We start from the raw sequence: 12,911 nt of genomic DNA, 5'->3' as shown, positions 1-12,911 counted from the left end.
AAGCCCCCCCAGATTTCTCAGGGCTGGCTGTGGGGTGGATCCCAGCACCTCGTTTATCTTGGGGAGGGGGAAAGGACAGCTGGGTGAGCCTCCCCCACCCCTCGCTAGGGGTTGGGGTGCCCCCCCAGGCATTGGGGGGGGTTGCCTAGCGGGGGTCTCCCTCTGCTTTGCAGAGCTGAGTGATCTCGGGTAGGACGCGAGGGAGCCGGCGTGGGCGCAGGCAGGTGGAGGATGAACGGCGAAGCCGAGTGCCCTGCAGACTTGGAAATGACAGCTCCCAAAAACCAAGGTGAGTGAACCCCCCCCAACACCACCGCAGACACCCCCCCACACCCCCCATTCCCGGGGGGATACCCCTGCCATGGGGCATTGGCTTCTTCCCCATCCCGGAGTGTACGGATGGTTCACACCGGTGCACCGGCAGCCCCTCCAGCTTGCAGCAGCGGGGATGATGCTCTTTTTGGTTGGGGAGGGGGTGTTGGGAGGGTTTGGGGGAGGTTTTGGGAGGGTTTGGGGGGCTTTGGGGGGAAGCTGGCACATAGAGGTGCTGCCTTCCCTGCTCACATCTGGGCTGCATTAAAAGCCAGAGCCGTTACCTTGGGCCTCCGGCTTCCAGACCCCGGGGATGACATCAGAGGTTCAGCTTTTATTGGAAAAGGGGGAGGAAAACAAGGAGGAAAAAAAAAAAAAGAAAAAGGATGTTTTATGTTTTATTTGGTTTTATTTGGGCAGCAGGGTTCTGCTACCCCAGAAACTCCCCATGTGTCCCCCCTGGGAAACCCCCAGGAGGGTGATCTGGTGCTCCTCACCCCCCGATCTCCCCCCGTTTTTCCTCCCTTGCTGCAGTGGGTTTGTTGCCCCGCGCGAACCCGGCCGGAGCACGTGTCCTTCGCCGGGTCTTGAGCTGGATTTAATTACACCGGGGCAGCTTTCCTAATATAGACCCGGCCCGGCCGATGCCAGGAGAGCTGGGGATAAATCGGTCCCAGGGCACAGGCAGCCCCATTCATCTTGGCGGGTGAAATCCGCAATTCTGGCATTTTTCGGCAAACCCCGGCTGGTGGGATGTGGGCAGGGGATGGGGGGGAACCGAGCATGGGGTCCCCACCCCGCTGCCGGTGCAGCTTTTGGGAGGTTTCCACAGTTTTTTAATGTATTTCTGTGGGTTGTGGTTATTTTGGTGTGGGGTTGTGCGTCACGCAGGGCCAAAGGTCTGTTGTTGCCCCGCGCGAACCCGGCCGGAGCACGTGTCCTTCGCCGGGTCTTGAGCTGGATTTAATTACACCGGGGCAGCTTTCCTAATATAGACCCGGCCCGGCCGATGCCAGGAGAGCTGGGGATAAATCGGTCCCAGGGCACAGGCAGCCCCATTCATCTTGGCGGGTGAAATCCGCAATTCTGGCATTTTTCGGCAAACCCCGGCTGGTGGGATGTGGGCAGGGGATGGGGGGGAACCGAGCATGGGGTCCCCACCCCGCTGCCGGTGCAGCTTTTGGGAGGTTTCCACAGTTTTTTAATGTATTTCTGTGGGTTGTGGTTATTTTGGTGTGGGGTTGTGCGTCACGCAGGGCCAAAGGTCTTGCAGCGTTGCTGCGTTGGAAGGGGGAAACTGAGGCACGGGGCTTGTCAATGGGGGGCAGGTTTTGGGGTGGGGGGTGTCGTCCCTTTTTCCATCTCTACTTGGTTTTCCTGGCCGTGCTGCTTTTGGTTATTTCTCCTGATTTCTGCAAGTAAAGTTGGCACCAGCTTCACGGCCTGATTCTGCCTCGTTGGTCCTTGCATGGGCAGGGGTGGGGGGTGTCTGGAAAGTGGATGGGGGAAAAACAGGAAAAAAAACATCTGGAGCTTGGTGCTCTCCCCACAGCTCTGTGTCCCTCCAGGCACTGCAGGGACCAGGGCTTTCCCATCTCTTTTTGCCCTTCGTGACATTTTGGGGCTCTGAAGCTGGGAGTGTGGAGATGTGTCCTGAGTCCCTGGGCTCCCTCCTTTATGGGGGGGCTCTTTCCATCTTTCCCCTCTGCCAATTAATCCCTAACGGTGCTGATGAGGTAATTATGGAGACCGTCCAGATCCCAAACTGTTCGAGCCTTGACTCCTGAGCCTGGTCCAGGAGGTGAAATGGGGTGGAGGGACAGGTCCTGGCTGTGCTCCCCCTCCTTGGCTGTGGGTCCCACGTGTCCTTTAACATCTCTGGCTCGGATTTGGGGTTCGGGGTGGGGGGGTTTGCCCTTCTGTGGACCAATGTGGAGTCAGGAGGTGGAGGCAGAGGTGGTGGTTTCATGCGTGATGAGTTTGAGCAGAGGGAGAAGTATTTCTAGGGGCTTGTTTTTCCTTCCTGGGGGTGCAGGGAGAGATGCTCCCCTGAAATCCATGACGGACTGCACTGTCCCCATCTCACCGGGATGCTCTGTGGTCCTTCTGCCCTTGTCTTTGTCCTGGCAGTGACGTGGCTTGGGGACACCGTGGGGAGCCGGTCCCGTGGCCAGGAGCCCATGGGCTTGTGTGCCCATCCCCTGCTGGAGCAGACAGGGCTGCGTGGGCGTGCGACTTGGGGCTCTGCTCCTCCTCCAGCCCGTCCCTAGGGGACCTCTCTTTCCGCTCCCAGGACCCGCTGCTTGTCCCCAGGGCCACCCGTGTTTGCAGAGCACCCGGGGCTCCTCTCCCCAGCCTGGCAGTGGAATTCCCCTGCTGAGGAAGCAGCCCAAAAAAACCAGTGCTGGATGGGCCCTTGGCTGCTGGGATATCATTCCTGCTGCCCATCCCTGTTCCTCCGGGCTCCCTGGCTTCACCACGTGCTCGTCCCACCATCCCGGCAACTTGTCCGGGTGGAAGCTGGGGATGCTCCTCCCAGCAGCTCGGGGGACATTAGGGTGGCATAACCATCACCCCTGCACCGGCAGGGACCCCGCTGTGAGACAAGGGGGGTTGTGCTGGGCTCTGCTTCCCCCCCTACCCCAGCTCTGTGGTATCTGAGCATTGACCTTGGCAGAGGTCAACATGGAGCTAGGTCTCAGGTGATGGCAATTCCTTCCAAATTGAAGGAAAAGCAGCGCCGGGGGGTTTCCCATTGCTCCGAACACTTCTTTTCCACTTAAAAAGGGGGTTTTCCCATTTCCTCCTTGGCTGGAGAGCACGTCGTTCCCATCTTGCTCCGCAGGGTTTTGCTCCCGTAGGAAATACCCCTCTGCTCTGCAGGGCCATCGCCTTATCTGATGGCGTGCTGGGACGAGCGAGTCTCTCTGGTTTGCACCCAGTGGATTTTCTAGCTTTGCCCGGGATCGTTTTTGGCCCGTAGAAAAGTTGCTGGAGGGTGATGGAAGCAGCCACGTCCCTTTTGATCTTCCGTCTGGAGAAGGCAGCGTGTGGAGATTACGTGTCCCGGCGTGCGGGGTCCGGAGCTGCACGCCGGGAGCTGTAGTCCCCGTGTCCTCCTGCCCGTCGCTGCTGCTGAGCCTGTTTCTTTGCCGCTCAGACCGCTGGTCGCAGGAGGACATGCTGACTCTGCTGGAGTGCATGAAGAATAACCTGCCCTCCAACGACGGGAGCAAGTTCAAAACCACCGAGTCCCACCTGGATTGGGAGAAAGTGGCTTTCAAGGACTTCTCGGGGGAGATGTGCAAGATGAAGTGGATGGAGATTTCTAACGAGGTAAGCGGCAGGAGAGGTCCAGAGGGACTGAGCATCCTGGTGACCTCCCAGGGCTCCTTGAAGGGTCCAGAGGGACTGAGCATCCTGGTGACCTCCCAGGGCTCCTTGAAGGGTCCAGAGGGGTCGAGCATCCTGGTGACCTTCCAGGGCTCCTTGAAGGGTCCAGAGGGACTGAGCATCCTGGTGACCTCCCAGGGCTCCTTGAAGGGTCCAGAGGGACTGAGCATCCTGGTGACCTCCCAGGGCTCCTTGAAGGGTCCAGAGGAGTCAAGCATCCCGGTGACCTCCCAGGGTTCCTTGAAGGGTCCAGAGGGACCCAGCATCCTGTGGCTTCCCAGGGCTGTTTGAATCACTCAAATTCAACGCCCTGAGTCCTCGGTCCTTAGTGCTGATGCCACCCCGCTGCCAGTGGCATCGTTGACCACTCAGAGATGTGGGGACGGGTTTTTTGCATGAGGGCTCCTTGAAGGGTCCAGAGGGACCCAGAATCCTGTGGCTTTTCCCAGGGCTGTTTAAATCACTCAAATTCAACGCCCCGAGTCCTCGGCCCTTAGTGCCGATGCCACCCCACTGCTGGTGGCATTGTCAACCCCTCGGAGGTGTGGGGATGGGTTGTTTGTGCAGTGGCATCATGAAACCCTGTGGGTTTCTGCGGTACAGAGCAGGGATCTGCCCTGTCCCCTGCCCGCAGCCTGTTCACAGTTTTGGCCCTTCGTTAACTCCACAGGTGAGGAAGTTTCGGACCCTCACGGAGCTCATTATGGACGCCGAAGAGCATGTGAAGAATCCTTACAAGGGCAAAAAGCTCAAGGTATCGGGCAGGAATTGGGGTCGGGCACTAAAGGGGGACCTCCCCCTTCCCTGGAAACGGGGGGCTGTCACTTGTGTGGTACCCCAGACCCTCGTGGCTCTGCTGCTGGAGCCCCTGCAGGCACCTCACTGCCCGTAATCCCCGCGGCCGGCTGCCCAAGGCTCCGGAGGCCGCGGGCGCTGGGCACGGGCCAAGTCCAGGGTACATTTAATATGGCCGGCCGTATTGCTGGCAGCCTGCGTCCAAGTTTAGCACTGGGGGGGGGTGCTGGGAAGCTGCCGTCCTATTCCTGGCCTGCCGGGTCGGGTGGGGTGCTGTTTTGGGCCCTGTGGCCCCGGGGCAGCCGATGCTGTGCCACCGGGAGGTGGATCCTGTCCCCTCTTCCTTCCTCAGTTTCCCCTCTTGAGGCACAACAGCTCTGGATGGCTGGAGGCTGCTCCCGAGATACCCAGCCCTGGGATATTGTTGTTCTGGGGAAGGGAGCGTTGTTCCCAGCATTTCCCCACGCCCCCTTGCCTGCAAAGCCGGGGTGTTCCCATCTCAGGGAGCTGGACCACCAGCAGGGCTGGATGGAGGCAGGTCTCCCCCAGTACTGGGGGGGAACTGGGAGCCCGTGGGGTTTGCCTGTGCCCTTCATGGTGCCACCGGCTCCACGCTCAGTGTCTGCCCCTCTGCTGTCTCCCCAGAAACACCCCGACTTCCCCAAGAAGCCCCTGACTCCCTATTTCCGCTTCTTCATGGAGAAGCGGGCCAAATATGCCAAGCTTCACCCCGAAATGAGCAACCTGGATCTCACCAAGATCCTGTCCAAGAAATACAAGGAGCTTCCTGAGAAGAAAAAGGTATGGGGAGGGGGGAGAGTCAGCAAGCCCCTTGGCTGCCTCTGTGTGCTGGGCTCTGCCTGCCCAGCTCTCCCAGTAAAACCAGCAGAGCCCAGCCTCTGCCTGGTGAGGGTTAATCAGGTTCTCGATGGGAGAAGCCCGGGTGCTTGTTTAGTCCCGTCAGACCAGTAAGACTTCCCTTCCTTTTCCTGTCCTGGTTCCCAAGATCCGTGGGGTGGAGGCTGGCTGGGTCCATCCGTTGGTCCGTCTCTTCCAGACGGACCTGGATGGTGACTTTGCTGTTGGGTGGATCCGTGTTTAAACACTGGGGTTAAATCACACGCTCCGTCGTGGCCGCCCTGTCCGAGCGAGGGATGGAGGGACAGGATCTTCTCCCAGCTGTGCGAGATGCTGGAAGGAGAAGAGCTGCCCATCTCCGGCTCTGGAGGTGGCCCTGGGCTTGGCCAGAGCCTGGAGATCCCAGACAGGCATTTTGGGTGCCCCAACTCTCGGTCTGGGTGGATTTGCCACCGGCAGGAAAGGTCCAGGCCACAAAGTCCTGCTGTGCCCTCTTGCCCAGGGCTGCTTGGGTGTAGGGAGAGGAGAGATCCTGCCTCCAAATCCTTGGGCAGCTGGAAAACCTCAGCTGGGAGCTGCAGGACCAGTCTGATGGGCTGGAGAGCCCTCGAGTCCCTTTGGGGGTGCCCAATCAACAGGGATATATATCTACCTGCCTGTTCCCCGGTGCTGATGTCCCTCTCCACCATCCTGGTGGCTTTGTGTCCCCAGATGAAATACATCCAGGACTTCCAGCGAGAGAAACAGGAGTTTGAGAGGAACCTGGCGAGGTTCAGGTGAGCAGGCAGCCCCCCAGTGTTTCCCTGAGCACCCCCACCCCCAGGCAGACCCAGTCTCCCCTCCTGTGTGTAGCTCCCAGAGGAAGCCCCGATGGGCGCTGTGGCTTGAAAGTGGAAGGGGGGATGATGGAAAAAAAATAATAGAGCAAGGAAAAGCTGGGAGCAGCTTTTCTGGGAGCAGCCCTGCAGCTGGGAGACTCGGGGACGGGGAGAGAGCGGAGGAGCAGCCACACTCTAGGGGTTAGGGTCTGCAAGGGGGAGGGCAGGAGCCTGAAGCGACCACCCTGTTCCCCCCAGACCTTCCCTTTGAACGTGGTTGCTGTGACCCAGGTAGTTCCTGGCATTCCCAGTGCTCCAGGGATGCAGCCCAGCCCGGCCCAGTAAAGGGGAAGCTTGTAGCTGATGCTCCCCCAGGGAGGGGCAAACTCAAATCATTCCTAAAACCCTCCAGTTTTTTTGGGGATCCTCCCCCAGTAACTGAGCCCATGGAGTGATGGTTACCCCTTAGTGGGAGAGATTTAGGGGGTGTTCTCCTTCCACCTGCGACCTCCGTAACGCTCTCCCTTCCCTGCCTCCCTGCCGGGTAAAGGGAAGATCACCCGGATCTCATCCAGAACGCCAAGAAATCCGACGTCCCTGAAAAACCCAAGACCCCCCAACAGCTGTGGTACAACCACGAGAAGAAGATCTACTTGAAAGTGCGTCCAGATGTGAGTACGGTGGGTGGGAGTGCGTGTGAGCGTGAGTGTGGAAGGGGTCCTGGACCCCGCTGCTGGGGGGAGAGGAGGGGGAAAGGAGAGAAGCATTTTAGGGGTTGGGAGGGGGGAAACGGGATGGAAGACACCGCTAGGAGCTCCCAGCAGTCTGGACGGAGGTAAGAAAGGGCTCTGCACATCTGGAAGAGGCTCCGGGGGATACAGACAGACCCCAGTATTATTTTTTTTTTGCCTGCAAGTTGAAGGGGTGACCACAGCCTGAGTCAGGGCAGGAAAGATTTCCAGCACAGACACCCACCTCTGGCCAAGCCCCACACTCACACACACCCCCTTCCCTGGCCGCCAGCTCGGCTCGTAGCCGCCCCGTGGCCCCAAGTTGGGTGCCACTGGTCCAAGACGGCGGCTCACACTATTTTTGCCTTTTTTTTTTTTTAATTTTTATTTTTAAAATTTTTTTGTCCTCTTCTTATTTTTTTGGATTTTACCCCTCTGCCCTCACCTCTGGCTTTGGGTTTTCAGGCCACCACGAAGGAGGTGAAAGAGTCGCTGGGCAAGCAGTGGTCTCAACTCTCGGATAAAAAGAGGCTGAAATGGATTCATAAGGCCCTGGAACAGCGGAAGGAGTACGAGGTAGGGAGCAGCCTCACCCGTTCCCCCTCCACACTCGTCCCTACGTTCACTCTGAGCCACTCTGCCTCCCGGCCACTAGCCACCTGGGGCTAGCCAGCCTCACCCGATAGCCAGCGTGGGGGTTCAGCCAGATCCCTGCAGGTCCCTAGTGAGTCTGAGCACTGCCTCCTCCAGCGACGTTTGTTTGGGGAAGGGAGAAGTAATCCCTGGGGAGATGATTAGGGCGATGGTTGGCTTCTCTTTCCTCCTCCTCCGGCCCCCAGCCAAGCGGGGATCAGAGCCCCTCTGCTGACAGCTCTCCCTCCTTTGCAGGAGATCATGCGGGACTACATCCAGAAGCACCCCGAGCTGAACATCAGCGAGGAGGGCATCACCCGCTCCACCCTCACCAAGGCCGAGCGCCAGCTCAAGGACAAGTTTGATGGCCGACCCACAAAGCCCCCTCCGTGAGTACTGTCCCTCCACGTTCGGCTGTGAGCAATGTGTCAGTGAGTCTGAGCACTGCCTCCTCCAGCGACGTTTGTTTGGGGAAGGGAGAAGTAATCCCTGGGGAGATGATTAGGGCGATGGTTGGCTTCTCTTTCCTCCTCCTCCGGCCCCCAGCCAAGCGGGGATCAGAGCCCCTCTGCTGACAGCTCTCCCTCCTTTGCAGGAGATCATGCGGGACTACATCCAGAAGCACCCCGAGCTGAACATCAGCGAGGAGGGCATCACCCGCTCCACCCTCACCAAGGCCGAGCGCCAGCTCAAGGACAAGTTTGATGGCCGACCCACAAAGCCCCCTCCGTGAGTACTGTCCCTCCACGTTCGGCTGTGAGCAATGTGTCCCCTCTCCAAGCTATTGGGTTCGTGCTAAAGAGGAAACTGTGGCTCTGCCTGGCTTTGAGAGCATCGTTTTCTGGTAGCATGGGCTGTTGATGACACCTTTAAACTGTCCTTAAATATACGTTAAATACACATTCGTGGAGAATCTGAGCAAAGTTTATGGTGATCATAGAATCATAGAATGGTTTGGGTTGGAAGGAACCTCAAAGATCATCTAGTTCCAACCCCTCTGCCATGGGCAGGGACACCTCCCACTAGAGCAGGTTGCTCAAGGCCACATCCAGCCTGGCCTTGAACACTTCCAGGGATGGGGCATCCACAACTTCCCTGGGCAACCTGTTCCAGTGTCTCACCACCCTCATAGTAAAAAATTTCTTCCTGAGATCTAAGCTGAATCTTGTTTCTTCCAATTTAAAATCGTGATGCTCCAGGTTAGGGCATAATCCAACCCCAGCATCCCTAAAATGCAGACACCTCTGGCACAGCACTTCACTGTGGTTTCCCCGAGGAGTAAGGGGGGGTCTTGGGGGGTTTTTAGCACCCAGCCAGCTCTGCAGAGGGGATGTGAGCAAGGTGGGTTGTCCCTCATGCTGGGTCCCTCCGTGGGTTGCAGGAATAGCTACTCCCTGTACTGCGCAGAGCTGATGGCCAACATGAAAGACGTGCCCAGCACCGAGCGGATGGTGCTGTGCAGCCAGCAGTGGAAGCTGCTCTCCCAGAAGGAAAAGGACGCGTACCACAAAAAGTGTGATCAGGTGAGTGTCCTGGGATGGACAGATGGGTGGACAGGATGGACAGACGGGTGGGCAGGCGGGCAGAAGGGCAGCAGGGCTGTCAGAAGGGAGGAGTAGGATGGGAAGATTTGGGCTACAAATCTCGCTGGAAATGAGCTCCTTGCCTTTCCTCAGTGCTGGTTCTTATCATCTTGACCACCGAGAGGTCCTGGGTCACCTCCCTTGGTCCTCTGTCTCCCCAGTCCGTGTGTGTGGGACCAGCAGAGGGTCTGGGTGGAGGATGCTGCTGCCCAGGGGGCTGAGGCCGGGTTGGGGACTGCGTGAGGCAGGGATGGGGTGAGGGAATCTCTGTGTAACTGCTCATCTCCATCTCCCTGCAGAAAAAGAAAGATTACGAAATCGAGCTGCTCCGCTTCCTGGAGGTGAGTGATGGAGGGCTGCTGGAGACCCCAAATGTGGGGAAAGACCCCTCGCCAGGGGCTGAGATGGGTTAAACAGGGGCTGCACTGATGCTGCCCCATTCTGCTCCCCCCAAAACCTGGCTGGACCCAGCCATGGGTGCTGCGCAGAGATGTCCGTGGGGTCTTGGCCCTTCCCCAGCTGCCCTAATGCCTGACCCAGTGTCTTCCAGTTGGGCACTGGGAGGTGGGGAGGCAGGGGGTGAGCAGGGGGGGGGTTGCTGTTGTCAGCTGTGGCTTTGCAGGCGGCAGCGAGTCTCTCGCTTCCTTCCCTCGGCCGGGGCGTAGGTGGGGGGAGCCGCACCGAGGCCGTCCCAGCGTCACGCTCGGTCCCCGGGGCGGACGTGACGCGGCCCCGGCTGTGGCTGCAAAGGGCAAGGGGGGGTGGAAAACCCAAGGGTGCACCCGGATCCGGGCACCTGCCCGCCCTGCCGTTGCAGAGAGGAAGCAGATGAGACTGAGCCAGGGAGGGGATGGGGTTGGGGAGGAGTGACATTGCCTGGTGAGGAGGGGTGACACAGGCGTGGGGACTCCCAGGCTTGCCCAGGGTCTGATGGTGGCCCTGACTGGGGTGGCTTTGGGATCAGGACAACTGAGGGTATTAATTTCCCCCCCTCCCCAGCATCTTTACCCCCTGATTGCATCAAAGCCTCGTTAGCGTTGGGCCATCTAATGGTGTCTCTCCTTCTGTGCCACCCAGAGCCTGCCCGAGGAGGAGCAGCAGCGGGTGTTAGGCGAGGAGAAGATGCTGGGCAGCAACCGGAAAGGGGCAACGAGTCCAGCATCCAAAAAGTCCTCACCAGAGACGGGCAAGGTGAGAGCGGCAAGTGGGGAGATGGGGCAGCACATGGCAGAGATATGGGATGGGGTTGCTGGCATCTCAGGGTGCTTCCAGGGCTTCATTCCTTCGTTCTTTCACCATGTTTTTCCTGGGGTTGAAGGCCACCGGTGTGAGGCAGGTCCCTCTGTGGGCTCGCCCCCACCCACAGCCCCGTGTCCCTCTTGCAGGCCAGCTCAGAGAAGCCCAAACGGCCCATCTCCGCCATGTTCATCTTCTCGGAGGAGAAGCGGAAGCAGCTACAGGAGGAGAGGCCGGAGCTGTCAGAGAGCGAGCTCACCCGGCTCCTGGCCCGCATGTGGAATGACCTCTCCGAGAAGAAGAAGGTTGGTACCATCTCCAACCCTTTGCCTCCATCCCTGTCTCCGTTGGCCATCGCCGGGAGTCCAGGGGGACGCTCCCTGTCCTTGTCCTGCTTCAGGGGGATTTGCTCACCCCCAGGCACTGCAGTTTGGGGGACACTTGTCCCCAGGAGCATCACAGCTCTGGCGAGCCATCACCCAGGCATGGCTTTTGGCACTGATGGGTGCCACCAGCTGTGCCATCTCCCTTTTGTGACCTGGTGGGTCAAAACTCGGCAGTTTAAGAATGTTTTTTGATTGTTTTGATGTTTTTTTTCTGGTGAGGGGAAAGCCCTGAGATGTGGGTGTGCGTGGTGGGGGCACCGGAGGGAAGCTGCAGCGTCCTGCTGCTTGGTGGCCGGGGGCTTGTTCCTGGGAGGGGGTCCATAACTGTCCCTTCACCCCCTCTGTGAACCTTCCACAGGCCAAGTACAAAGCGCGGGAGGCGGCGATGAAGGCACAGTCAGAGAAAAAACACGGCTCAGATAAAGAGGAGCGTGGAAAGCTGCCCGAATCGCCCAAAACGGCCGAGGAGATCTGGCAACAGAGCGTCATCGGAGACTACCTGGCTCGTTTCAAGGTGAGGAGTGGGCCAGGAAAGGAGCTGGAACTGGGATCATCCCTCCCCACCAGCAGGAATTGCCTGGGACCTTCTCCCTGGCTTTCACACCCGAGGCGACAGGTTGGGGCTGGGAGCCACGGGGAGGACAGGGGTCACAGCAAGGGAGTGGGTGTCCTGTGGTCCGATGGTAGCCCCCTGGCATCTTGGGTTCATCTTGGGTTCATCTATAACATGGCGAGAGGGGGGGTGTCTGTCTTGCAGAACGACCGGGGGAAGGCGTTGAAGGCCATGGAGGCCACTTGGAACAACATGGAGAAGAAGGAGAAGCTGATGTGGATCAAAAAAGCGGCGGAGGATCAGAAGCGATACGAGGTGGGTCCCTGCTCCTCCCCACCCCTCATCGTGCCCCCGTCACTGCCCCTGTCTCCCTGACTCCTCTCTCTCCTCCGGCTCAGAGGGAGCTGAGCGAGATGCGGGCCCCTCCGTGCTCTACCAACTCCGCCAAGAAAATGAAGTTCCAGGGAGAGCCAAAGAAACCTCCTATGTGAGTACCTGGGGTCTGGAGCCTGAAAAGTTGGATTGGGATGAGACAAAAAAGCCTGGAGCAGCCCTTGGGGTGGAAGGAACCGGGGCTGGACCACGGTGGGATGATTGGTGGACACCCCGGTTCTCTATGGGCATCGTCTGATCCTGTCTTTGCACTCTCCCCCCCTCCTTGCAGGAACGGTTACCAGAAGTTCTCCCAGGAGCTGCTGTCCAACGGGGAGCTGAACCACCTCCCGCTGAAGGAGCGGATGGTGGAGATCGGCAGCCGCTGGCAGCGCATCTCCCAGGGCCAGAAGGACCACTACAAAAAACTGGCAGAAGAGCAGCAGAAACAGTACAAGGTGCACCTCGAAATCTGGCTCAAGGTGAGAATTGGACCCTGAAACCCAGCGGGGGGGGACGTGGGGGTTGGATGTCCTTGGGGATGCTTGGTGTGATCTCTACTCACACCCTCCCTCCGGGCCACCACCATCTCCAGATCCTTTTTTGTCATTTTGTAACTTATAAAGTCTTTAAAAATTATAGGTGAGGAGGGGGCTAGACCTTCCCCATTCCTCCCTGTGCCCTGACCCCCTCTCCCCTGTCTCCGCAGAGCCTCTCGCCCCAGGAGCGGGCTGCCTACAAGGAACACACTTCCAACGTGAGTATCCACCTGGGGGAGGGTCCTGGGGGGAGCTCTGGGTGAGGTTGGGGTTGTGTGGGGTGGACGAGCCCAGCTCAGGAGAGCCCCCACAAAGGGGTTCACCCCCGTAGGAGCTCGGTGGTGGGGTTTTCTCTGTGCTGGGTGCTGGGAAGGAGCCAAACTGGAACCCTCCAGCTCTGAATGGTTTTGATTTGTGTGTGTTCTCCCCTTCCTCTCGTGCAGAAACGCAAGAGCATAGGGAAGATCCGGGGCCCCAACCCCAAGATGAAGCCGACGATGCAGTCCAAGTCGGTGAGTGGAGTCCAAGCGTATTGGGGACCCCCCCAGCACCCTCCTCCCTTGGTGTGTGTGGGGGGGAGGGCATCCCAAGGGGGGGACCCAGACCTCGAGGTGTCCCTGGTGCTCTCTGCCACCTGCATGATCCTTGAGACAATAAGCCCTCTCCAAATCGGTTCTCAAACCCACCCTGGTCTGATTTTTG

The 12,911-nt window shown here is 58.9% G+C and overlaps 1 protein-coding gene across 1 annotated transcript in view; it reads left to right on the top strand.

The window, feature by feature from the left end:
* The first annotated feature begins 75 nt into the window (after window positions 1–75).
* Window positions 76–12,911, top strand: part of UBTF (upstream binding transcription factor, RNA polymerase I) — a 31,985-nt gene continuing 19,149 nt past the window's right edge. Inside the window, exons 1-18 of the mRNA XM_014956470.1 lie at window positions 76–289; window positions 3,473–3,648; window positions 4,376–4,459; window positions 5,146–5,301; window positions 6,070–6,134; window positions 6,727–6,856; window positions 7,373–7,483; window positions 7,796–7,929; window positions 8,922–9,063; window positions 9,423–9,464; window positions 10,201–10,314; window positions 10,509–10,664; window positions 11,104–11,259; window positions 11,503–11,613; window positions 11,697–11,785; window positions 11,963–12,152; window positions 12,380–12,427; window positions 12,653–12,721. Coding sequence (XP_014811956.1) covers window positions 232–289; window positions 3,473–3,648; window positions 4,376–4,459; window positions 5,146–5,301; window positions 6,070–6,134; window positions 6,727–6,856; window positions 7,373–7,483; window positions 7,796–7,929; window positions 8,922–9,063; window positions 9,423–9,464; window positions 10,201–10,314; window positions 10,509–10,664; window positions 11,104–11,259; window positions 11,503–11,613; window positions 11,697–11,785; window positions 11,963–12,152; window positions 12,380–12,427; window positions 12,653–12,721 — 2,031 coding nt within the window. The 5' untranslated portion in view covers window positions 76–231. The remainder of the gene's footprint in view (window positions 290–3,472; window positions 3,649–4,375; window positions 4,460–5,145; window positions 5,302–6,069; window positions 6,135–6,726; window positions 6,857–7,372; window positions 7,484–7,795; window positions 7,930–8,921; window positions 9,064–9,422; window positions 9,465–10,200; window positions 10,315–10,508; window positions 10,665–11,103; window positions 11,260–11,502; window positions 11,614–11,696; window positions 11,786–11,962; window positions 12,153–12,379; window positions 12,428–12,652; window positions 12,722–12,911) is intronic.

This window comes from Calidris pugnax, unplaced genomic scaffold, assembly GCF_001431845.1.
Source record: "Calidris pugnax isolate Ruff unplaced genomic scaffold, ASM143184v1 scaffold167, whole genome shotgun sequence".
Lineage (NCBI taxonomy): Eukaryota > Metazoa > Chordata > Aves > Charadriiformes > Scolopacidae > Calidris > Calidris pugnax.
Note: the sequence above shows the minus strand (reverse complement) of the source record. Positions and strands in the feature narration are given on the sequence as shown.